At 38.4% G+C, this 26,555-nt stretch overlaps 1 protein-coding gene across 1 annotated transcript; it reads right to left on the minus strand.

Moving 5' to 3' along the window:
- Nucleotides 1–17,585: 17,585 nt before the first annotated feature.
- On the minus strand, nucleotides 17,586–23,323 carry irx4a (iroquois homeobox 4a). The gene is made up of 5 exons (XM_061916191.1): nucleotides 22,947–23,323; nucleotides 22,340–22,588; nucleotides 21,322–21,428; nucleotides 19,843–20,153; nucleotides 17,586–18,739 (listed from the first exon to the last, which is right to left on the minus strand). The coding sequence occupies exons 1-5, from the start codon at nucleotides 22,989–22,991 to the stop codon at nucleotides 18,048–18,050; spliced, it is 1,404 nt and encodes a 467-aa protein (XP_061772175.1). The 5' UTR covers nucleotides 22,992–23,323; the 3' UTR covers nucleotides 17,586–18,047.
- Between the last annotated feature and the right edge of the window lie 3,232 nt (nucleotides 23,324–26,555).

Below are 26,555 nucleotides of genomic sequence, written 5' to 3' on the forward strand. Positions count from 1 at the left end.
ATCAATTGAATAGACTGCAAAGACACGATACTTAACCTTCCAACTGGTAAACTTTGTTATTTTTTGCAAATATTAGCTCATTTGGAATTTGATGCCTGCAACATGTTTCAAAACAGCTGGCACAAGTGGCAAACAAGACTGAGAAAGTTGAGGAATGCTCATCAAAACATGTGAACAGGTTAATCAGGAACAGGTGGGTGCGGTGACTGGGTATAAAAGCAGCTTCCATGAAATGCTCAGTCATTCACAAACAAGGATCGGGGCAGGGGCAAATGTTCGAACAGTTTAAAAACAACAATTATTAAATAGATATTGCAAGGAATTTATGGATTTCACCATCTACGGTCTGTAATATGATTAAAAGGTTCAGAGAAGCTGGAGAAATCACATTGAATGCCCATGACCTTTGATCCCTCAGGCGGTACTGCATCAAAAACTGACATCAGTGTGTAAAGGATAACACCACATGGGCTCAGGAACAATTCAGAAAACCACTCTCTTCACGGTGGAAAAGGGGTTAGTGCGTCTGCTTCACAATACGAAGGTCCTGCAGTCCTGGGTTCAAATCCAGGCTCGGGATCTTTCTGTGTGGAGTTTGCATGTTCTCCCCGTGAATGCGTGGGTTCCCTCCGGGTACTCCGGCTTCCTCCCACTTCCAAAGACATGCACCTGGGGATAGGTTGATTGGCAACACTAAATTGGCCCTAGTGTGTGAATATGAGTGTGAATGTTGTCTGTCTATCTGTGTTGGCCCTGCGATGAGGTGGCGATTTGTCCAGGGTGTACCCCGCCTTCCGCCCGATTGTAACTGAGATAGGCGCCAGCGCCCCCCGCGACCCCAAAAGGGAAAAAGCGGTAGAAAATGGATGGCACTCTCAGTAACAAAAATGTGTCGCTACATCTGTAAGTGCAAGTTAAAACTCTACTATCCACAGTGAAAGTCATTTATCAACAACACCCATAAACGCCGCCGGCTTCGCTGGGCCCGAGCTCATCTAAGATGGACTGATGCAAAGTGGAAAAGTGTTCTGTGTTCTGACGAGTCCACATTTCAAATTGTTTTTAGGAACTTTGGACGTCGTGTTCTCCGGACCATAGAGGAAAATAACCATCCAGACTGTTATAGGGACAAGGTTCAAAAGCCAGCATCTGGGATGGTATGGGGGTGTATTAGTACCCAAGGCATGGCAGTTATACATCTGTGAAGGCACCATTAATGCTGAAAGGTACATACAGGTTTTGGGGCAACACATGTTGCCATCCAAGCAACGTTATCATTGACTTCCCTGCTTATTTTATCAAGACAATGCCAAGAAACATTGTGGTTTCATAGTAAAAGAATGCAGATGCTAAACTGGCCTGCCTGTTGTCCAGACCTGTCTCCCATTGAAAATGTGTGGCACAATATGAAGCCTAAAATACCACAACGGAGACCCCGGATTGTTGAACAACTCAAGCTGTACATCAAGCAAGATTGGGAAAGAATTCCACCTGAAAAGCTTCAAAATTTGGTCTCCTCAGTTCCCAAACGTTTACTGAGTGTTGTTAAAGGAAAGGCAATGTAACACAGTGGTATGAATGCTCCTGGGCTAAGTTTTTTGCAATGTGTTGCTGCCATTGATTTCTAAGTTAATCTGCCAAAAACTATAGAATTTCTTAGTTTGAATATTAAGTATCTTGTTTTTGCAGTCTATTCAATTGAATATAAATTAAAAAGGATTTGCAAATCGATTGCATTCTGTTTTTATTCATGATTTTTACAACGTGCCAACTTCCGTGGTTTTGGGTATTGTAGTTGATGCCATTAGTGTTCATTTAATTTATCTGGGTATATTTTGGTATTCTGTGTGAAACATTTCTGAACATTTCTTGGTGAACAACTAATCAAGACCCCTTTCCATTTAAGAAGTCACAGTTAGCCTGGCAGACTGTGGACACAGGAAACTGAACCACCACCAGTCCAGTGCAGGTACAAGCCTATGAACAAAGAAGCTGTCTCTCTCTCTCTCCCTCTGGATTATCAAGAACATGTACAGTTTAGCTGTGTCGACCATTTATTCCTAAAACAGGTGGAAATAACATCGCTTGGCTGACTCATCACAATCTGAACACCTTGAAGGGAAAATTAAACCCTCTGTTGTTTTTTTTTATATGCACCGAGCGTATGGAGTAAAGAGGAGTAAAGTTGATAGTAAGTGAAGCCAAGAAGCAGACATTAGGCTTGATTGAGATGCATGGCAGGCGGTGAATCACCTAACTGTGAGCACATCCTCACACTTGGCCGAGCTGTCTCTCAAAACGCCCAAAGTAGTCTACAGCGGACCTGTTGGAGTTACTGAGTCGTCACAATACATGTTGTAGCCCAGGAGCGATGGGCCAACAAAGGTGTCTCGCTGCCTCTCTCTGCGGGACTTGTTAGAGAAACTATTTTGGAACCTCAATCCGGCTGCTATACAGAGCAACTTCAGCTGCAGAGTTGCTTTAATGTATTTCTGCTTCTGAAGCTTGCTGAAGACAACTATTGATTTTAAAGATACAGTAGTTGTAATACAATACGTACATACAAAAAGCATAGTTACCCGGATTTGTGTTATTTATTTAAAAAGCGCAAACTTTTGTTCATGTATAAATATAAAGAAGTCAAAATTCCTAAAGACTGTTTGTCATTTGAGCTGCAGAGTATTGTGGCTTAGCATATTGAGCAGCAAAAGAAGGTACATCAAGAATACGCACACACTTGTGCCAAAGCGATGAAAAACGATTAGTGATCAGAGACAGGTGAGGTGTCCAAAAAAGAGCAGGAAAAATAAGCTTTTAATGTCTTGGCCCAATTAACTCTCAAACATAATAATCTGTATTTTGGTCAATAATACAATACTAAATCACCTGATACATAACAATATTCAGTGTATTAATATAATATATATAATATATAGATATATATATATATCTATATATATATATATATATATCTATATATATTGATATATATATATATAGATATCTATATATATATATATATATCTATATATATATATAGATATATATATATAGATATAAATATATATATATATACATATACATATCAATCTATATATATATATATATATATACGATGAGGTGGCGACTTGTCCAGGGTGTACCCTGCCTTCCGCCCGATTGTAGCTGAGATAGGCGCCAGCGCCCCCCGCGACCCCGAAAGGGAATAGGCGGTAGAAAATGGATGGATGGATAAATATATATATATATATATATATAGATATATATATAGATATATATATATAGATATAAATATTTATATATATATATATATATATATATATATATATATATACATGTAATAATATTTATATATATACATATACATATCTATATATATATATATACATGTATATAATTACATCTACATATAAATATATATATCTATATATATATATAAATATATATATAAATATATATAATAATAATATATAATATATAATATATATAAATATATATCTATATATATATATATATCTATATATATATATATATAGATATAAATATATATATGTATATACATATACATATCTATCTATCTATCTATCTATCTATCTATCTATATATATATATATATATATATATATATATATATATATATACATGTATATAATTACATTTACATATAATCACAATAAGTAAACTACCTTTGGGAGCTTTTTACTAATTCCACCTATATTAAGTGCGTTTTTTTTTTTTGTTTCCCCTTGCATTGTAACTTTGAAGGAGGCCAGCAAAGTTTTTTAGTTTACTGATGCCGCGCTTACAAAATGGCCTATCTGTTGGAAATACTCATAGGGTTTTCAATGAAAAAAAGCCATTTGCTTATTGATAAAAGTGCATTGTTAGGTCTACACATTTCATTATATTATGATATTTTTTTTAGATTCATGTAGTTCGCTTTATAGGCATAAAACACAATGTTCTTTTGTCATTTTCTACTGTAGTTATGGTGACTCTAAAGCATGGGTGTCAAACTCTGGTCCGCGAGCCAAATTTGGCCCGCCGTGTATTTTCATTTGGCCCTTGAGACAATATCAAATTAACATTAGAGCTGGCCCGCCGGTATTATACAGCGGCGGTGTCGCTGTAACACCGCATTCACCGCTAATACTCATACTTGCCAACCCCCCCCCCGATTTTCCAAGGAGACTCCCAAATTTCAGTGCCCCTCACGAAAATCACAGGGAGCAAACATTCTCCCAATTTTCTCCCGATTCCCACCTGGACAACAATATTGGGGGCGTGCCTTAAAGGCACTGCCTCAAGCGTGCTCTAAAACATTTCGTCACGTCCACTTTTCCTACGTAGAAACAGTGTGCCGGCCTAGTCACATGATATATGTGGCTTTTACACACACACACACACACGCTAATGCAATGCAAGCTTAGTCAACAGCTATACAGGTCACACTGAGGGTGGCCGTAGAAACAACTTTAAGACTGTTACAAATATGCGCCACACTGTGAACCAACACTAAACGAGAATGACAAGCAAATTTCGGGAGAACATCCGCAATGTAACACAACATAAACACAACAGAACAAATACACAGAACCCCTTGCAGCACTACTTCTTCCTGGACGCTACAATATAAAAATGTATTATTAGCCTGTGGGAAAAGTTTATTTTGATATTTACCTGAGAAGGCTGCAAATAGAAAAGAGGCATTAAATTTCTATTTAAATTTGATTTGATATGCCATTGCTATTTTTAAATTATTAGTATTATTTAAAACTCGATTTTGCATGTTACTATAAAGTTATATAAGTCTTGCTTGTTCGATATTCAATGCAAAACTTGTTTGGGTCCCTATCAAAAGGTAAATTTTTTCAACCTTGGTCCGCGGCTTTGTTCAGTTTAAAATTTTGGCCCACTCTGTATTTGAGTTTGACACCCCTGCTCTAAAGGCTATTTATGAATTCATCCTCTTTTTTTTTCTTTGTATTACTCTCACAAACGTCTCATTTTATTACTTCCGTTCGCACAAATTTATTCCTGTGCGCTTACTACTACCTCTACTAGGTAAAACAAAGAACTTATTGATTGGGTTAAGTATTGTTCTAACATGAATACCAGAGTTTGGGAAAAAAGTAGTCCAAATTCCACATGCTGTTTGTGAAGCCCCTGACACCTCAGTGCTACCCCCGAGGTGGTACTGACCCACTATTTGAGAAACACTGCATTAATGAATCACATTACGCACGACAGCTTTTCTTGGACGTCTGTGTCGAGCTTGCATGTTAGTGTTTGTATGTCAAATTCAGTTCAGTTTGCTTAAAAAAACCACGCTGGACGCGCAATCACAACATTTATGAGCCAAATAACTTCAACACAATAAATATAGTCAGCAATACATAACATATAGTGTAAAGTGTATTTACTGTTTTTTTTAACTTACAAATGCATCTTAAAACCCCCTCTAAATATTTTGAAACAAATAGTCATGTCAGGGAAACCTAAGTGTCTAATTTGTTTGTTTTTGGACCTTCTGAACACAATATAAAAAAAGCTGGAAAGGTCAGCTGTAAGTCTCTTATTCCTTTTGTTCTTTAAACAGTCTTTTATCGACCTGTATTGAATGATCAACACAAGAATTCTGGTAAAACACAGTCTATTTTGACCTTTAGCAATTACTCCTATGGGTTTTTTTTGTGTTTTTCGTTGGTTTTTTTTTGTTTTTTTCATTCAGCACTGGAACTGGGGCAATCAATATAAGTCTGCAATAATGTAAAACTAATATTATGATTAAAAAAAAAAACTTCCGTTGATTTTGAGCTTTTCATACTCATAATCATCCAGATTTATTTTGTTGACATGTAATAATTAATTCCTTGTCTTGCTCTACCCTTTCCGTGTGAGATTGCTCCGGACTGTCAAACTCATTAGGAGTGCGTCGGCAGGCAGTGGAAACTGGCACATAGGACCCCCCTGCTAAATTGGGGCCCAAAACTAAATTGTATTTGGAGCCCAACCCATTAAAGTTAAAGTATCAATGATTGTCACAAGCACACTCGGTGTGATGAGATTAACCTCTGCATTTTACCCATCCCCTTGTTCACCTCCTTGAAGGTGAGTGGAGCAGTGAGCAGCCCCGGTGGCAGCGCTCACCGGGAATAATTTTGGTGATTTAACCCCCAATTCCAACTCTTGATGCTGAGTGCCAAGCATTTTTATAGTCTTTGGTATGACTCGGCCGGCGTTTGAACTCACGAACTACCAATCTCAGGGCGGAGACTCTAACCTAGGCTACTGAGCAGGTGGCCTTACATCACAATTTTTTTCATTCACAAAGTTGTATGTGAAATGATTTTTATACTTTTTTGAATGAAACTTGAATTTAATTTGATGCATGCTCTGTACTTAAACTAATTCATGGGAGAAAAAAAAGGTTAAACATTTTTTATTTTTGGTGCAAAATAACAATTTAGCCATTATTAAAACATAAATCTTCCCATCTGACTTGTGACTGGTATTCAAACAAATAATCACTGCCTTTTATGACAAGCATGAATGCCATCCACCAAAGGAGCCGATGGGACCATGTGGAGAAATTTGCCATTGCATTCCTATCAGTGACGGAGCAGGAAGCGCCTAGGAAAAAAGTTTGCGATTATTTTTTTTATGAAATGCCCTGTCATTCATTAATTGACATTTTAAGTGTGCCTTTTCACACAAACACAGGGTCTGCACACAGCGCGTGATTTGTCTATAGGGAGGAGCGCCCTGTGTGCTGACATATTGACAAGAATGAAAATATGGCAGAGAAAAGGAGTGTCGAGTGGAAATTTGAAGTAATCCATTTGGGAAAGCTTGATATTTAAACAAATATTTTCCCTTTATTTCCTAGAACAGGGGTAGGGAACCTATATCTCTAGAGCCAGATGTGGCTCTTTTGATGACTGCACCTGGCTCTCAGATAAATCTTAGCAGACATTGCTTAACAGTAAGTAATGAATAATTCCGCTGGTAATCACAGTGTCAAAAATAACGTTCAAAATATAAAAAATTCTCATGCCTTTTAATCCATCCATTCGGTTCTACCGCACCTGTTCAAGAAGTCGCATTAATGGTAAGAAGTATTTTATTTATTGTTGGTTAGCTTCAGAATAACAATGTTATTAAAAAGAACAAGAGACTTATTATACTCTAAAAGTATTTGTCTTTCTTAAAAATGCACTCATTTAGTTGTATTCAGTCTTAAAAAAAAGTATTATATGGCTTTCACGGAAATACTTTTTAAAATGTTTGGCTTGTATGGCTCTCTTAACCAAAAAGGTTCCCAACCCCTGTCCTAGAAGGTTACAATTCATGTTCCACATTTTCTGTTGTTTTCACCTTCCACACTGTTGCCTGTTTGACATTCACCAAGCAAAGCACCTCCTCACAAGGCTTAATAATGGACTACAAAGCATTCAAGCATAACATAACGTGAGTTTATACACCGAACAAATACTTCATGCACACCAGCACTTAACAAAGACGTCATGATGTTATCAAACCATAGCTTTTTGCAATCACACAGAGCATTTGAATTTGGGAACAAAGATGAAGTAAAAGATAACGGGTAAAATACAAGACTATCTGACGACTATTGTGAAAGTGTTTTAAGAATAGAGTACAAGTCACACTGCTCCCTCTCAACAGATCATAATTCTTGACGACAAATGTTATCAACAAAACTTATGACATGTAAACATTGTGAGCATTTTTACAACTAAAATGGACATTTTAGCTGATATATTACAAAATGATGCCTTGAGTTAGCCAAAAATGTTTTTCGCCCTAAAAATAGCCGGACTGGGAACAACTCTGAGGTGGGCTTTAGAGAATCTCTGTTATCTGCCGGTGAGCTTTACCGAGTTTAAGTTGTCAGACAGAGATGAAGTGTGTTCTGATGCCCCGTGATCGCACCCTCTTGACCTTTAAGAGGGTAGGTAAAAGAAACAGTCCCACAGACTAAAACTGCTGACATAATCTAATTTTAGACTAATGATCAGCTGTCATTGTTGAAGGCATTTTATACTGTGTTAATCTCCTCAGGTGGCACATGCATGTTCAAATATATGAGCATACAGTCATAATATTCACCAAGTAAACACGAAAAAAATATGTAGATATTTGTGTTAAGTATTATTTTATGTGTAATATAGTTAAACCTTCTACTAGATACTAGTGTTGCCAGATGTACAACAATTTTCAAATAGTTTACAGTTACAAAATTCAAAATCCTTGTATGTATAGTAATTTGACCCCTTTGATACATAGCTGTTAACAAACATAAACAGGATACACAGCAGACGCGGATGATGCGGACCAATATTTAAGTGGTTATGTACAAAACTATCCCTCAAAATACTAGATTGTTAAGCTTCTAGTAAAATAATGTGTAATTTCTTATCTAGCAACACTTTTTTGGATTACATTTCCTGTGCAAAAAGCAAGTAGGAAATATTGTTAGCCATGTGCTAAATAAAACCATAGTGTAAGCGAGTCATATGCTAAGTCTCAAATAAAACACTATACACTATAACAAGTATGTGTTCGGAGTGCAGACATGTTGACCCTATAATGCTTTCACAAATCAATGAATGTTGTTACGCACATAACCGGAAGTGGCGATAACAATATGTTCCCCTTTATTCAGCATTTTTTCCATACTCCTCGATTTTTTTATTGATCTTAATTAGAGGTGTCCTGGCCTGATATTATCAGCTAAAAGACAAGTTTCCCATGATATCAGCTTGCAAATAAAATGTCAGATTTAAGCTCTGCTACAAGCAGCGCTGCAGCGCATTTACTTGTGCAAAGTTGGACAGCCAGTTAACATATAAATGTCCTCCAATAAGCACACAGGGTTTGTCTTGTCCCAAAAATTATTCCCGGGCGCGGCACCGATGCTGCCCACTGCTCCCCTCACCTCCCAGGGGGTGATCAAGGGTGATGGGTCAAATACAGAGAATCATTTCGCCACACCTAGGGTGTGCGAGACAATCATTGGTACTTTAACTTTAACTTAAACTTTTCTTGTATGTTAGTCAATTCATTTATAAACGAGAAACATAGTAGGCTGCAGGTTACTTGGCGTTAGCAGCTACACAACAGCTAAGCATAAAACATGACACACATACGACAAACGTAGTTGTCCTTGATTTAACAATATTGCAGTCTAAAACAGAACATTTGTCAATACAAAGAAGTATCAAATCATTTTAGTTGCATACTTCTTACGGACACAAAGTTTCCAAAGCAGTTATAGCAAATTGCTGTACATGTGTTTTACTGTAATTTGTTACGGTTCGTGTATTGGAGGAAGACGACACAGATAACAGTGACGTGGCTAAATTCTGTATTTATTACTATACAATAATATGAAATGTGAACTAACCCATATAGGTGTATGGTGTGCGACTAGCTGTTGGAATTAAATGTTAAGTGTTACCAGTAGTGTTGAGTGAGAGGCAGAAATCCAAAGAGGGGCAAGGCTAGCTCGGGGGTCTGTGAGCTGGCAGGAAGTCGGGGGCAATAGAAAGGCGTCAAAGTCCGTGCACAGGCAGGAGGTCGAGATCCAAAAGGTGCATCCAGAGAACCTGAGGGGAACAACTTGTAACACAGGAAAAGAGGTAGACTGCTGGAAGACGACAAGGGGGACACGAGATCAATCAACACAGAGGGGGAGAAAAACAGAGAGAGAATATGCATAAAGTGAGTAGAATTTGGATTTCTGTACAGGAACAGGTAGCTACGTTCTGGCCCAGGATGCAGGTTTGTACTGGCTTAAGAACGCAGGTCTTTTCTCTCACGACAGGCGTGTTGATTGCAGATGATTGAATGCAGTCGCTTGCTGGAGCCAGAGTGGCGCGCGCCTGGTGCTTTTGGAGGTGCGCCCAGGGCAGTGAAAGCGCACTGGTGTGCGCCCAGGCCGTGACATTCTTTACTGTAAATGCTACTGCCAGTAATTTGCTGTAGATTTACAACAAACTCTATTACAGTGTGGATGTTTAAAAATGATGTTTCCAATCCAGAAGCATATCAGAATGTATCTAGGAAAAATTGTGTCTGGATTATTCAATTTACTGCATCACGACTACATAAATTATTATTACCACTCGGTGTCACCAAAACACAAATTATCACTCCACTTTAAATTTCAAGACGGCATAAATACTCCCAATACTCAAAGCTCCAATATTGGCATTGTATCGGAAGTGAAAAAGTTGTATTATTGTATTATTACTTAATGTTTATTCATTAAGTAATACTATAAAAGCTTTATAGTCTGCTTGAACCTGTTGACATGTACACAATCACCTGTTGCGTGGTGGCGTTCATTAATGGTGCAGTCATCTGGACTTTGAAGAAGCAGTTAAGATAGTGAAGAGCAAAGCCCGTCGGCTAAAACCTCTTGACCTGTGGAATGACTGCAGGGAGGTGTTGGCACATCCTCGACACGTTCTTTTGGCAGACAGACACACAGTAAGCTGTAGAGGAGGACTATGCTCTCAAAACCATCAAGTGACAGGGGTAAGCTTTCAGTCTGCACCTCACCTAGCCTGGTGTCTGCTGAATGATGACAAGGGCATTCCAATAATTACATGTATTACTCAAACAAATGCAAATTCAAATTAGAACGCAACTCAGTTGAGCACTTGCTTATACCAGTGGTGAACAGGCCTAATTTGGTTAATTTGCACATACATAATAATATATATATATATATATATATATATATATATATATATATATATATATATATATACACTCTCCTATATCAAAAAATAAAAGTGTAAAAAGAAACAAACAATGCATATATATGACACCACCACCCGTTGCCTAAATAATCACGATTAATTTATATATTTACCTAGTGTTTTTGTTTAATCATACAACAACAAAAATGTTCTGCTTCTTTTGTTTGGCCTTGTTTTCGAGACTTAACTCTGCAGTGAGTTACGGCAATACTAGGATCATTTGCAACGGGCGGTCATAGCATGAACTCACGTAATCTGACATTTAGATGTCATTTAATCTAAAAACAAATATGGGAGTTTGACATTATAAATCTGCAGGCTGTTTTGTTTATTGTAATTTAGGTATTTGTATACTGTTTCTTAATTGCCATAAAATGCCATTCCAATGATTCTTACAAAGGGTCATAGAGGCCACATCGCAGTATTGTTTATATGTTTCCTTTGCTCTGTCATGCTTCATCTTCCAAACAATGTTTTGCTATTCTAATCTTAATAATATTTGTCAGCAAATAGATTAAACATTCACTTAAAGCTCATGAGCCTTTTAAATGAATCATGTGATGAGTGTTTGTGTGCGTGCGTGTGCGTGTGTGTGTGTGTGTGTGTGTGTGTGTGTGTGTGTGTGTGTGTGTGTGTGTGTGTGTGTGTGTTTGTGTGTGTCAGTGTGTGAAAGAGAGAGACCCTGTATGTTGATGTGTAATGGTGTGTAAATATATTTATGGCTAAGGGTCACAGTGGCATTAACCTGACCCAAACTGTGTCCCTCATGGGAAGCTTCAGGCCACTGATTGTGCTGTGTTGCAGTCAGCTTTTGGGGACCCACTCCAAGTGTTTGCTGGCACTTGTTTTTAAAACGATACCGTGGGAAACCCAATGGGTAGATTCAACACCTCTAATATATATTGTATGGACATACTGTAGATATATCAACTATGTAAATATATAAGAGCCTGCCATCGCCTAAACGTTCATAATACAGTTGACAACACATTGTTTAACCGTAATTGACACATTGAATAACTCCCCATTTGTCAATGATAATAAAAGTGTTTCAGAAAGGTCAAATATTGCCATACTTTAAGCATGAGACACCATCTAAGGCAGGGATGCCCAAAGAGGGGCCCGCGGCCCAAAAATTTGCGGTGGTTTCATTTGGCCCTTGAAGAGTGGCTTTCCAAATATAATAAGCTTATTTAGTCCTGTGACATAACTTTTAAATAAAAAAACTTGGATCTCAAATCAACGCCTACCATTGAAATTAATTGGAATTCAATGAATTGACGCTTGCTCTCACCAAAAAACAGCACCATTTTATCATTTAACACACTTATATAAGAACTATTGTATAAAAACTAGGACTGTCAAGTGATTAATTTTTTTAAACATACAACTGGAGCCCATTTCCCTGCATATTTTTGATGACTTTATTGCATATTGATGTCACCCTGGTCTATGATTATTTCAAAACAGATATGGTTAACAACCTGAGCAAAAAGAAAGATAAACATGATGCTATACATACACTAGAGCCTGTGTTGCCTGATCTTCAGTGTATTTTGTCAAGCATATTTGTAATACTTTTATTTATTTTTGTATTTTTTTTTTACATCGCAAATCCCTGAGTGTACTGTACATGTGTTTTACTGTAATTTGTTACGGTTTGTGCAGAGGAAGAAGACAACAGTGACGTTGCTAAACTCTGTATTTATTAATATACATTGCAAATATACATTGTGTTTATAATATACATTGCAAATCCCTGAGTGTTACCACACTTGTAAAGCTGCTGGATGCTGGAAATGTGAACTTATCTTATTATTATTGATCTACAGTCTTTCAGCATTTTATCAAGCACAATTCCACTCAACTCAAGGTGCAATTCAGACAATCAATCATCAGTAGGAGAATAGGAATCAGAATCAGAAATAATTTATTAATCCCGGAGGGGAAATTACAATTTTCAGCACAATCCCATTCAAGATCAGACAAACATTACAGGACGCAAAACAGAAAACTATAGCGGGATATTCTCCTTTTCTCTGCTTTTTGAGCACCGGTATCTGCAGCAGAGCTAGTTTCCCCTTTTGCAAGTGAAAAGCTCAGCTACACTTCCTTGTTTACGTTATGAATACTGTTAAGCTTTATAATGTAGTACTGGTGTCTTTGAAGTGTCTTTAAAGTATCTTTGAAACTATACCACATCCACGAAACCTAAAAAAGTTCCAATAGGCATGCCGATGTTGTGTCTGCTCTTAGAAGGAAACAGTGACCCCTGCACCACTCTGTCATAAAGTGGCAAAAATATTTGTCCACAGGTTCTGATTCAGCCTTTCATCCCTGGAGGCTATTTTGTTAATTTATTTGCTAATTCTTTGCAAAAATAACATGATACAGGATACGGATGCCAAAACCCATACAAACCGTAGTATACAATATGAAATTGCCTGCACTCTATCTGCACTGTATTGTATCCATTACATTGTTCAAATTTACCAGTATTTACCAGCATCTAACAGTATTTTTTACAGTAAAATATTGTATTAAAAATGTACTGTAACATTCCAACAAATGAACATAAAAAAGTATACCCTTATATTACACAGCAATTAACTGCTATTGCACAGTAAAATACTGTAATCATAGTCCTTTCTAGTATCACAAAAAATGACTGTTAATTGTTTTCTTAAATCAAGGGTCGGCGACCCAAAATGTACAAATAGCCATATTGGACCAAAAATACAAAAAATAAAATGTCAGGAGCCGAAAAAAATAAAGGCCTTGTATATGTCTTATAAAGAAAGCAACACATGATGTAAGTACCTATATTAGCTTTATGACACTGCAAACTCGTATAAGATGTGTACTGTATTTGGATTTCATTATAATTGTTCATTTTTCAGAATATCTGCTTGCAGGTATTTGTTCGGTTTGCAAAAGCCACCTGCCCAACATCATGCCGGGCTGAAAGAAACGTGTTTAGCAGGTTGACGGAAATATTCCTTGACAAAAATGTTGAAATTTAATATTTATTCTCCACAATTTTACAACATTGGAAAACAGTCTTTCTGTGGCAGCAACGGAGAAAGTTATACATGTAAACCAGGGGTGGCCACACTTTTTCAGTGTTGGTGTATTACCTTATTCTGATGACTTGCATTGCTTGTAATCAATCAGACATGATTCACAGCCATTGCTGATAAGCTCCACAACTTCGAATTTACATTGCGGAGGGGAAAAAAGTCTTCCGGTCTTTCCAACACCACATGAAAGTGGTTGTTTTAGCTTTTTATCAGTCCAACTTCCATACTCATTATTATACTATTTATAAGACACAATGGAGTTAACTTCTCAACTGCTATAGTTTAAATGTAATAGTTTTAGACTTTTATTTTGTTAGAGCAGGCAAAATGGAGCAGCACTTTTATTTGGAAAGACAGGAACTGTGTGGTTGGTCTTTACACTTTTGACAGTCGGTACAGAATTAGTAGAATCAGTAGGACCAAACGGCGCTCGCCAAGTACTCTCATTAGTAAAGCATGAGCACAAACATATTAAACAATGGGCTTGCTAACAATTAGGAAGGTTCGTGTCATGTTTGTCCTACAGATACCATATTAAAACAAACAAACAAAAAATGTCCCCAATCTTTTTACATTGTCATATATTTTTGAAAAAGCTCCAGATAGCCACTAAGGTCGCGCTGAAGGGGCTAGAGAGCTGCGGGTCGCAGACCCCTCTCTTAAACGTTCCGTGGTCTACATTGTACACAGTTGGTGGCTTGTATTTGCCGTTACAGCATTTATACAGTTGTAATTGTATTATAATTAACTATGATTTACAACTGAAGTTACAGCACTTACCTTATTGTAAGTAACTGTAGAATCACAGCTCTGCAGTCATAGCAAATTGTTGTAAATGTGTTTTACTGTAATTTGTTATGGTTTGTAAAGAGGAAGAAGACGGCACAGACAACAGTGACGTTGTTAAACAATGTATTCATTAAAGTGTGAACTAACCCAAATAGGTGTATGGTATGCGACTATGTGTGGGAATTGAATGTTGAGTGCTACCAGTAGTGTTGAGTAAGAGGCGGAAGTCAAAATGGAGGCAAGGGTGGCTCGAAGGTCCGTGAGCAGGCAGGAAGTCAGGGACAATAGAGAGGCATCAAAGTCCATGTCCAAGCGGGAGGTCGAGATCCACAAGTTGATGCCAGAGAAACCAAGGGGAACACAGGGAGACGAGACACACAACTCGTAACACAGGAACAGAGGTAGACAGCTGGAAGACGACAAGGGGGACACAAGATCGATCAACATGGAGGGGGAGAAATACAGAGAGAGAATATGCATAAAAAGAGTATAATTTTGATTACTGTACAGGAACAGGTAGCTACGTTCTGGCCCAGGATGCAAGTTTGTACTGGCTTAAGGAGGCAGGTCTTCTCATCAACGACAGGTGCGTTAATTGCAGATGATTGAATGAAGCCGCTTGCTGCAGCCAGAGTGGCACGTGCCTGGCGTGCTCTTGCAGGTGCGTCCAGGGCAGCGAATGCGCACTGGTGTGCGCCCAGGCCGTGACATTCATTTCTGTAAATGCTACTTCCAATAATTTGCTGTAAATTTACAAAAAAAACGTATTTCGGCGTGGATGTTTAAAAATGCTGAAATTCTAGAAAACAAGCCGAAAATAACTCCTGTGTTTATAAGGGACAGTTTCACCAGACATAATTTTTAGATGCAGAACAGTGCCAATGTTGTCAGCATTAGAGGGGGACCTTTAAAGCTTGGTATTATCGTCTTTACTGCACATTTGCAAGCTTTCACCAAGTAAAAAAATATTATCTTAAATGTCCCATCAGTCAGCATATATGCCAAAGGCCTGCATCTTATTCAAGTTTTAAACCCCTAATTGGTAATGTTCAAAAGGCATTTAAGAGTGCCCTTTCTTCTACATTTTTCTCATTCCCCTTTTAATGTGTTGTGTCAAAGTCTATTACCTCACTTGGACGTTTTTGTCCCTTAAAAGAGAGCGAGGGGAGAGATAGAGAGACAGGGGAGAGAGAGAGGGAGAGGTATGGAGGTTGTGGGGTGCCAGGGTAAAAAAAAAGAAAAAAAGCCATCAGTTGAGGTTTGCCAGGTCGATAAAGCTTTTAGATTTGGAGATGTTTCTGGGGAGCCCATTTCCTGCGGCTAAGAGTTGTTAATGGAGCTTAAGGAATTATCTTATGACTCTCTGTTTCACTTTATTTGGACGCCCCTCGCCTCCGCTGCTGAATATGCTGCTGTCAAAGCCGCTTAATGAAAAGTAACGCGTCACTGATTACAGTTTTATATGGTCTCTATGTAAAACATAAATAAATAAATAAAATAAAGCACCCCGTTCATTTACCACCGCGCTCCCTGCGTGTGTTCATATTTGACACAGCTGAATGATTTACGTCCACACTCCCTCTTTTTTCTCCTCCTCGCGTATCTATCTCACTAATAAAAAAATACCTTCACGCTAAATTAATTAAACATCACGGCAGGGATGTCTTATCAGGTCTCTATAATAATCCATTAAGCACCAATTAACCCTACATGTATCTGTCAGATTATGTCATAAATCAACTCTCAAAATGCGGTTTTGTTTTGTTTTTAATTAAAGGCAAATAAAAACAATAATGCTGACTCTAATATAAAGTAAATCCCCTTTGACCACCACTTTTTTTTTTTAGCAGAGAAGGGGGCTCAGTCGTTTTTTTCCCATTAAAATTCCTCTCTGCAGGCCCTCCTCCCTCCTCTGGCTGCTCCTGCAGGACAGAGTCCCGTGGGAGCTCCACTTTCGCCATTACTGTCAAGTACCCTTGACTCTTTTTCCCCCCTTTTTGCCCTTTTATCTGCAACAACTAATTCCACTTCCTTTGCCCTTTTCACTTCTCGACGACGTGAGTGGCTACCTTTCACTTTTTCCAGGGGAGATTTTTTTTTTTTTTTTTTTCTGCTGTGGATGTTGTCTCAGCGAGGGGAAAGTGTCAGAATGATGCTTTCCTCCAACTAATGAATGCATGGTGAATAAGTGAGCAGTTTGACAGCTGCATCATGGACCAGGTTGAGTTGTTTGGGTAAAAAGGGGAAATCGATGAGGGTGGCTGTGAAATATGTCCAGCAACATCCCAATTACAGCCTGTGTAGATAGCATGGATGCATATCTGACATGACGGGATGTCCTGTGTGCTTTAAACTGATACAAAACAATATTTAATGCATTAATTCTATTTCGAATAATAGCAATATGTTTGTAAAAATCTAAAAGGATGCAAATAAAGGTGCAACTCAATAAATTTGAATTTCAGGAGTTTAATTCACACTTAAATCAGGCTGAGGAAAATGTTGAAAGCATTAAATTTGATAAATTCACAGTAAATTACTGGCAAATACTTGAAGTTAAATGATGTAAGAAATAAAGGGATTTGTTGGAAATGTACAGTATATTTACATACAATATTCTGCTGTAAAAATAATGTTCAAATATATCAAATCAGTTATTTTGTACAGTCCAGGATATTGAATACAGTGTTTTATTAGCTCCAAATCAACACTATTTATTTCAAATGTTTTGTGTATATATATATATATATATATTTATATATATATATATATATATATATATATATATATATATATATATATGTATATGTATATATATATATATATATATAAATATATATATATATATATATATATATATATATATATATATATATATATATATATATATATATATATATATATATATATATAAGTTTCTATTGAACTACTAAAATAAAATATTTTTTTCCACGAAACCATTTATTGAGATGCACTGTCAAAATCATATTAGTTTCCAGCACCCTGGACAGCAACGCTAAAGGAATGCCACCCTAGCTCTCCCCAAAAAAGGCATTTAGTTTTATTTTCAATGAACAATGTTGAAGCTGTGCTTCCGTGATACCCATTTTCTTTTTTCTTTTTTATTTCATAGTGATTTCCAAATTATTTAAGGTATTTATGCATGCTAACACGAAATAAAGTCAAATAAATAAATACTGTAAACCTCGGGGATTTTTTTTTCCCAATATGTAAACATATTATTATTATACAAGTGTGTGCGTGCGTTGATAACAAAAAAAACAAAAAAAAAACATGTGAACGAAATTTCAGTTCAATTATGTTACAGGATGTAACAGACAACGAGATGAATCCGTCCTTTCAAAATAAAGCGTCCAACTTGGTGTTGTTACGAGCAGAAGAGTTTGTTCATGTTTTTGGGGAAAGTCATTGCACTGTCTTTGGACCCCTCCTGGTTCTGCTGGAGCCCCCCAGGGCTGTTCTTCTCCGCATCCAGGAGGGGTCCTTTTGGGGTGTCGCTGCTCCAGGAGACGGTGGTGTGGGTCAGTGCCTGGCTCAAAGTGCTGTGCCTAAACAAAGGGTCGTGGAAGACCCCGTCCACCCAGTTCCTCAGTGTGGTGACGGGCGAGTCCTGCCTGTGGTCCAAGCCGGAGGCCGGCGAGGTAGCAGCAGGTGGCGGGCTGAGGGAGGAGGGGGGCGGGGGTTGGCACCGCAACATACATGACGGATACTCAGTCTGGACCAAGGACGTCGCAGTCTGCGCCAAAGACCAGATCCGGGGTTTCCCGTCTAATATGTGATGCTGCGGCTGTTGGCTGTAACACGACTTGGGCTCCTCCTGGTTCGTTTTGAGGCAACTTTTGCTCAAGTCCTGCTCCCCTGCAGCGAGGGAAACGGGACCTGAGATTTTCATAGACACGTCCTTGATGAGGTGCTCGGCGGGGCAGTCGCCGGTGGTCGTCATGTGAGGGTTCATGTGGTATCTGTGCTTTAATTCACACTCCGAACTCTCGGACTCCAGGGTGTCGAAATCTTCCAGGTCGCTCAGCTGGAGATCTTTACTGGATCGACCTCGACTGTCTGCAGGGGGGGGGGGGGGGGGGATCAGATCAAATCATTTCCACTCAAACTTAATCCACTTTGTTTTATTAAGCACACGTGCAGTGAGTGCATAATCGATATTAACGAACGCCAACTAATCTTTAACATTATGGCTGCAAAAATCAGGAACGTGCACAGACATGTTGTAGGGCAGGTGCTAAGGCCTGGGAAAAAAAATGGGCACCAATGGGGAAAATCAGTTTTAAAATTAATAACATTATAATAATCACAGCCACAATTTTTTCAATGAATATTATAACCAATACATGCTCACATTGATTAAAAAATAATTTTGTGAGCTCTTTTGAGTAATTTGCTTGATAATTATTACAACTCAAATGCAAAACATTACATAATCGATGAGCAACATGATTTATTTCCTCTCGCCCTCCAAATTGGAAAAGCAAAACCATATTTCTTTGGATCAACAAACAACGTAGACTTTATATTTTAAGACTTGGACTTTATATTATTGTCATTTGTTTACTTGGATTCGTGAAAACAATGTGGGCCCCAGCAGAAATGAGCACTTTTCCTATGCAGGGCAAAACGGGCAGCAACTTGAGCTCCATTGGGTTGGCTGTTTGTGCATTGGCTTGCATGTGCATATTATGTGGAAGTTAAACAAACTATCGACATATTTTTATTGCATCGCAAATGTTTTGAGAAAATACTACATATTTATCGATCTACTTATTCATAAATGTTAATAGTCAACACAAAATGGCATGAATAATTTTGAGCAAAAACCCTCGATGATAAAGCCTACAACATTTTATTTGTTTAATGCATTAATAATTGTTTTAATATTATATTGCATTCTAAATAAGTTGTGTAAAATTAAATCAAATAAAAACTCACTTATACATGTTAGTTTTAGTTTTTGTAGGATTCATTATGATACATTTGCAAAAAATAAATAAATAAAAGGCAACATTCCAAAAAGAAAACCTCATTGTTAAAACTAAACACTTGATCGGATACAACATAAATCTTTGTGAAACAAAACACAAACCCTTCTATGAGTTCTGCTAAACTGTTTCGAATAAAAGCCAAACCTCTCCTATTGCGGAGACACTGACCATTTTCATTACTTTCGCTTTTTATCGGCTCCTCTTGAGAGCCGTCATCGTCATCGTCGTATCGCTTCTCCTCTGAACCCTTATTCCTGGGCGGCCATGTCATCTTGTTCTCCTTCTTCAACCTCCTCCTGGCGTTGGCGAACCAAGTGGACACCTGTGTTAGAGTCATCTTGGTGATGATGGCCAGCATGATCTTCTCGCCTTTGGTGGGGTAAGGGTTCTTCCTGTGCTCCTGCAGCCAGGCCTTCAGGGTGCTGGTTGTCTCACGTGTGGCGTTCTTCCGCCTTGGTCCTCCATCCATGGAACCATATCTGCCCGTGAGAAGAACACATCATGAGATCATATCAAAATGAAATGCATGCACATGCATAACCAAGGTGTGATTTGGCTATTTACAGCTGGAAAATTACATAAATGCACCCAGTACTTTTGTCAGTGGTGCCAGACGATATTAAATGTTTTATATGGTTGCGGTTTGTTGAACTAATCTAAGGGGAAGACATAAACATCTGTTCTTGAACTATATTCCACTTCCTTGATTTCCGAGCACGTTATGATTGCCTATAAACAGAGCAGTTACGGCTTGCACTTTAGTGTCCTCAAAACCATCCTACAACCCTGAGTGCGGTAATGACAATGGCAAATACTGAACATTTTTCATCCATAACTTTATAGAATGTGAAATAATCCAATTTTTAAAGGAGCAGCGCACAGTCTAGACAATTTCAAAGTGCACTCCCACATACGATCCCTGCATTTAAAATGCACAGTGTATGTAGTCGGTCAGCAGAGAGCTGTAAAATCCTCTCTGGGGAGGCTTTTATATGAGGCCTTATTGCTCTGCATAGCTTAGTGCAGGTCAAACACTGCTCAGGGAATCAAAAAAAGCGGGCTGCACCTTTTGTCTCATCCCATTTGGTTCTCCATCAAATAAAATAGACTGTAAAATTGCTCTATGAAGTGTAATGGCAAAAAGACAGACAAATAAAGGGACAGTGCTGTAGGCCTCCTTGTTCTTTTGCAGTACTACACAAGCCGCAGAAACTTTACCCCAGAACAAGAACTTTTAAGTGACTTTGAAATATACACACATAAAATGCGATGTTTTAGTTTTTCATGTTTTCATTTGTAAAACATACAATAACACCAAACATCTTTCACCAATTGAAACCTCTTGAGAAAGTATGCACAAGGAAAAGCAAAAAAGTGGCACTTTTTCTTTTTAAATATTACACTTAAGCAGCTTTTGAAAATGTAAATCAAAGGGCTAAGTTTTTTATTTTATTTTTTTTTACAAACTGCTTCGTGTACATACTACCACACTTGGTAAAAGTACATGTGTTTTATTTCTAAAGTTTTCAAACCCGGTGACATTTTGCTATGCAATAACATAACTTTTGTAATTACACACAATTTATATTGCACGATCATGCTTCTTTTTTTACGATTCCAGGGAACCAAAACAAATAAAGTTGTTACCTGTCATACTGATACTGTCCCAAGGTTGGATCATAGGGATAGTAGGCTGTCGCTTGGGTTATTCCTGCATGTGCAGAGGCGGTGGCATCTTTTGTGTCAAATGTACCCTAAATAATGAAAAAAATTAGTCGGTTAAAAATATTCAGACTTTTTTAGTAAAAATTGGTGCACACTAAGTACTGTTAACATTTGCAAAGGGTCACAGCTTTAGCTGATGGAACCATGTGATGGAGGATTGTAAAATATCAACACAATATTACAGTATGCATGCAGAATGTCTTAAAAAGAGGTAAATGTAAAAGAAGAGGCATTATATTTGTACCATCTGAATAGAAAAAGTAACTAAAGTACAGTATATTTCACACCTATTATAGAAGCAACAAATCACAATAGTTTACATGTCTTTACTGTGTATATAATTGAACAGTGTTTATATTGTGTACAAAGTGTATTCATGCCGTGTAAAGGAAATTTCATATTTTTAGGAAGCTCATCTTGTATTTGACATTGTTTATAGTGTTCAACTTCAGCCTAAACCCTTTTCGGTCTGCAACATTGTCAATTTATGAATGTGCAACTGTTTGTATATTTTGTTGACCACCGAAGAAATAATAAACTAAACTAAATTATAACTCATTCAGATGCCACATAATGTATGTCTGTCATTGATTTGTCCCTCATATTTTTTCAATTTTTAATATTATTCAAATATAGGATATACCATCTGTTTCTACTCCTTTTCAGACAGTGAGAAACTAACACATAAGTGATGTACTACATTGCAACTGTATGCGTGTTTGAAATAAACTAGTATCATAACCATAACCAACATTCTTATTGATGCATGAAAGTAAGCAAAGCATTTCACACAAATTCACATTCTACTCGCATGAATACATTGAATGGATGAATTTGCAAACCTATGGGAAGTGATAAGGACGTGCAGCATGCAGCAGCCTTGTTAAGCAGCATGCTCCATCCATCAATGCCCAAAAAAAAAAAGTGCAAGATTTCTCACCAGCGAGTAAAAAGCAGAGGCGTCTGTTCCATAAGTAACGTAGTTGCCGTATCCTTGAGCGCCGGTGTAGGGGCTCCCGTACACCCCCAGAGCGGCCGAGCTGAGCTCATGCCTGGCGGTGGCCAGCAGCCGGCTCTCGTACACCGGGCAGTAGACGGGCGTCTGGCCGGACGCGGCCACTCCGGAGTCGGCGATGGATCTGCCAGTGGACTCGCAGCAAGTGGTCAGAGAGTTGCTTGTCATTAGGAACTGCAGGGAGAGAAAAGTTCATCACTCAATTTGACAAAAAAAAAAAAAAAAGTGTCACATTTTCTGCACATGCAAACTTAATAAACACAACTGATACATGCATTATAGGCTTCGTCTGGTGGCTCGGAGCCAAAACACGCACAAACGCCACATGTGCAGGACGAGCTGTCATGTGATCATTGTCCTTTCTATTCAACGCACAATGCATTTCTTACTACAATTACAACTCCTGTGTCGTACCTTTGCAGCCGCAAAAAGAGAGTAAAAGAAACACGTGGAAAAAAAAGTGCGTGCAAAAGCAAGTCAAATCGATTAAGATCAATCTTTTGAAAGTCTAGACGGACATGCATGGACTTACTTGTGGAGCAGACGAATATGGATATCCTAATTGTGGATATGACATTGTAGAGATGTCCCCCTATATCCAGAAATGAAGCGAGACTGAGGGTCTCCACTGTGACGCCGCCGCTGCTGCCTGCCTGCTGCTGCTTGACTGTACCAATTGATTGGGAAGCGCAGCTCCTTGGATGCTTATAAGGCGAAGCACAGAAGCATGTTTAATTTGTCTAAAATTCCCCGCCACTTCAAAAACAATAAACAATAAAAAATATATAAATTTTACTCGGGAAATGTATAAACATGCAGCGCGACTTAAAAATCACATATCCGACGGATACATACAAAAAAGGCTCATAACTTTTTTTTGTCGGTTACATATTTTTGCTTTGTAAAAAAAAAAAGTAGTATCAAAAGAAGTCGGCAGCAGATGCGGGTTGTTTTAAAAGGCTGTGGCCATGACGTCACGCACTGCTCAGTCTAAAAAAAAAAAAAAAAGATCAGACTGTAACTTTAATGTGTTTTTTTCCTCCCCAAGGGGGGACAACAATTGATACGTAAGTGCATTGTTTTACAGGGGAAGTTACTCAGGAAGTTGATTAATTGAAAAAAAAAAAAAAAACAGTCCAATAATTGCGCATGAATATGCAAATATATGTAAAGTGGCACCTTGGTTTTCATTAACAGTCCGTTCAAAAAAGGTTCAAGTGTACAAAAACCAAGTCAAATGCAAACCCAATTAATCCTTTTCGGACACCTACACAAATGAACACTATGCACATTTTCAGAGAAACATTTCAACAGAACACAATATGAAATTTTTATATTATTTTTCTTTTTTTTTTTTTTTAATACTTGTATAGCGGTTCTCTACCTTTCAGGTACTCAAAGCGCTTTGACACTATTTCCGCATTCACCCATTCACACACTGATGGCGGGAGCTGCCATGCAAGGCCATAACCACGACCCATCAGGAGCAAGGGTGGAGTGTCTTGCTCAAGGACACAACGGACGTGACGAGGTTGGTAGAAGGTGGGGATTGAACCAGGAACCCTCAGGTTGCTGGCACGGCTACTCTGCCAAATGCGCCACGCCACAAATAAAATGGATAAATGAACATTAAACATAATCTTACCTTTATTGGGAAAGACAGCGATAAGGGGGTGTACTTTGTGATGACTTCTCTCTTGAATTACATAATATTTGCCAGGCTCATCAGAGGATCGCGGTGGGGGGGCGTTGCCCACATATGCGGTCCTCTCCAAGGTTTCTCATAGTCATCATTGTCACCGACCTCCCACTGGGTGTGAGTCCCACTGGGTGTGAGTTTTCCTTGCCCTTATGTGGCCTCTACTGAGGATGTCGTTGTGGTTTGTGTTGTGGTTTGTGCAGCCCTTTGAGACACTAGTGATTTAGGGCTATATAAAGTAACAAAAAAGCTGATATACAGCTTTCAATAGCAATCAGTTCCAAAATGTCAGGAAAAGACAGAATTGTACAAAAAACAAAGAATTTTTTTGTAATTTTTTTTTTCATAAGAAATAATGCAAATTTTAATAATCTGTTCCAGAAATCTCAAATATATTAGCACAAAACACATTTGATGGTTAAAAATCCTATTTTTACAAGTATAAAAGCAAGGTGAAACATACACACATGAAACGGCCGGGAATTATTTTTTTACCAGCCCACGACGCATTCTAAAAATACTACGAAAACATTTCAAAAAAGATAAAAGTGGAATAAAAGATCAAACAGGTGAAACAAAAGGAGAACGGGTTGAAATGTTGAGAGTATTAAGAAAACGAAGAAGGCGTGCAGGCATCCATCCATCCATTTCCTACCGCTTATTCCCTTTTGGGGTCGCGGGGGGCGCTGGCGCCTATCGCAGCTACAATCGGGGGGAAAGGCGGGGTACACCCTGGACAAGTCGCCACCATCTAAAGATAAAAACATGACACATTGTACTGGATTTGAAAGTAAAAAAACATGAAGATGGTCAGCCACCCTTTAATTTTTCAACCTGCAGCCCCTAGTGCAAAAACTTTAGACACCCCAAGGATGGACAAACATAAAACATTTAATCTTTATTGGCAAAAACAGTGATTAGTGAATAAGACGGGAAAGCCACATGGACACATACATTGAATAATATTTTCACGCTCTATCAGAGAGTGCTGGCACTCCCAATTTTTTTGGGCCCCATGGTGGGCCTTTTTTCAATCAATCAATCAATGTTTACTTATATAGCCCTAAATCGCTAGTGTCTCAAAGGGCTGCACAAACCACAACACAAACCACTACGACATCCTCGGTAGGCCCACATAAGGGCAAGGAAAACTCACACCCACTTGAAACTGTTTAATGTTGTACTTTTTTATAGCTGCATGCTAAAATAAATCTAAATCTATCTATCAATATGTCTATACATGTAGATTATATATTTATTTATATATGTGTGTGTGTTTTGGCAATCTCCAAACTGGTTAGCGCCCCCAAAAGTCAGGCTTTCTGACCCATGCAGTTTATACTCAGTGCTTGCTTAGAGTCCCCAGTTGAGACATGTGAAAGGCCCTGGGGGTCACTCCTCAAATTAATGATGATGTACTTCCCCCTCCTCCACTCCTCCTTTCGCTTCTCCTCATCCACCACCATCTCTTCTTCTCTCCTTTCCCTGCAGTGCACTCCAGCTGGATCTCTGCCTACCGGTGACAGCTCGATTGAGGGTGATTGATGACTATCTAGGGGACCGGGGCCAACATAATAATATGATACTGGCACCTTGCAATAATTGCTCGCTTTCATTTACAGATGAAAGAGGTTAAAAAACGTGCTCGAGACAGAGGAGAACGGTGTTTGACTTGAGTAACTACTGTCTTTTCTTTATTTTAGGATCCCTTTGAGAGAAAGGTTTGAAGTGCGAGAGTGTATGAAACGTCTGGCACTCATTTATTTGGACAAATTGAATTATAGGGGGTTAGTACCTCAGAGCAAATGGTCGCATTAAGGCTGTGAACAGCGAGGGCGGGAGGGTCAAATGGGATCAGGCGGTGCTTTTTAATTTACATTAAGCCACCTTGCCCTTATAACAACCACAAACTGCTCAACCATGGACGCGCACACACATTTGCTTTCTTTGCGAGCTTCCATTGTCAACACGTTGCTTTTTGGTGAATTGTGAGAGCACACACACTATAGCAAGATATCCCACTGTGATGGATGCATACAGAATTAATCAGCAGACAGGAAATATGTCAGACAAACTTTACCGCATGCGGTCTCCCCTTTGATTATCCATCGGCTTAGCCAGTGTTATCGGGCGCCTGTGATGAAATATTTAGGCGCACGAGTATATGCTCTTAGACAGAAAATGAAGGCGACAGCAGGAGTTCAAGCTTGTTTAGCGTTTAAAGATTAAAATAGTTGCTTTTATTTTTTTCTTTGACAGATGTGGGGAAGGAGGGATGTTTGGACAGAGTGCAGGCATAATGAGATTCCATTAGAGAGGGGCAAACGTGATTACATTTCTTTTTTTTAATTCATATTGAGCCTTTAGAGAAGACGAAAGCAAATGCTTTAGACCAGGGGTCACCAACACGGTGCCCGCGGGCATCAGGTAGCCCGTAAGGAC

This window comes from Nerophis ophidion, linkage group LG11, assembly GCF_033978795.1.
Source record: "Nerophis ophidion isolate RoL-2023_Sa linkage group LG11, RoL_Noph_v1.0, whole genome shotgun sequence".
Taxonomy (NCBI): Eukaryota; Metazoa; Chordata; class Actinopteri; order Syngnathiformes; family Syngnathidae; genus Nerophis; species Nerophis ophidion.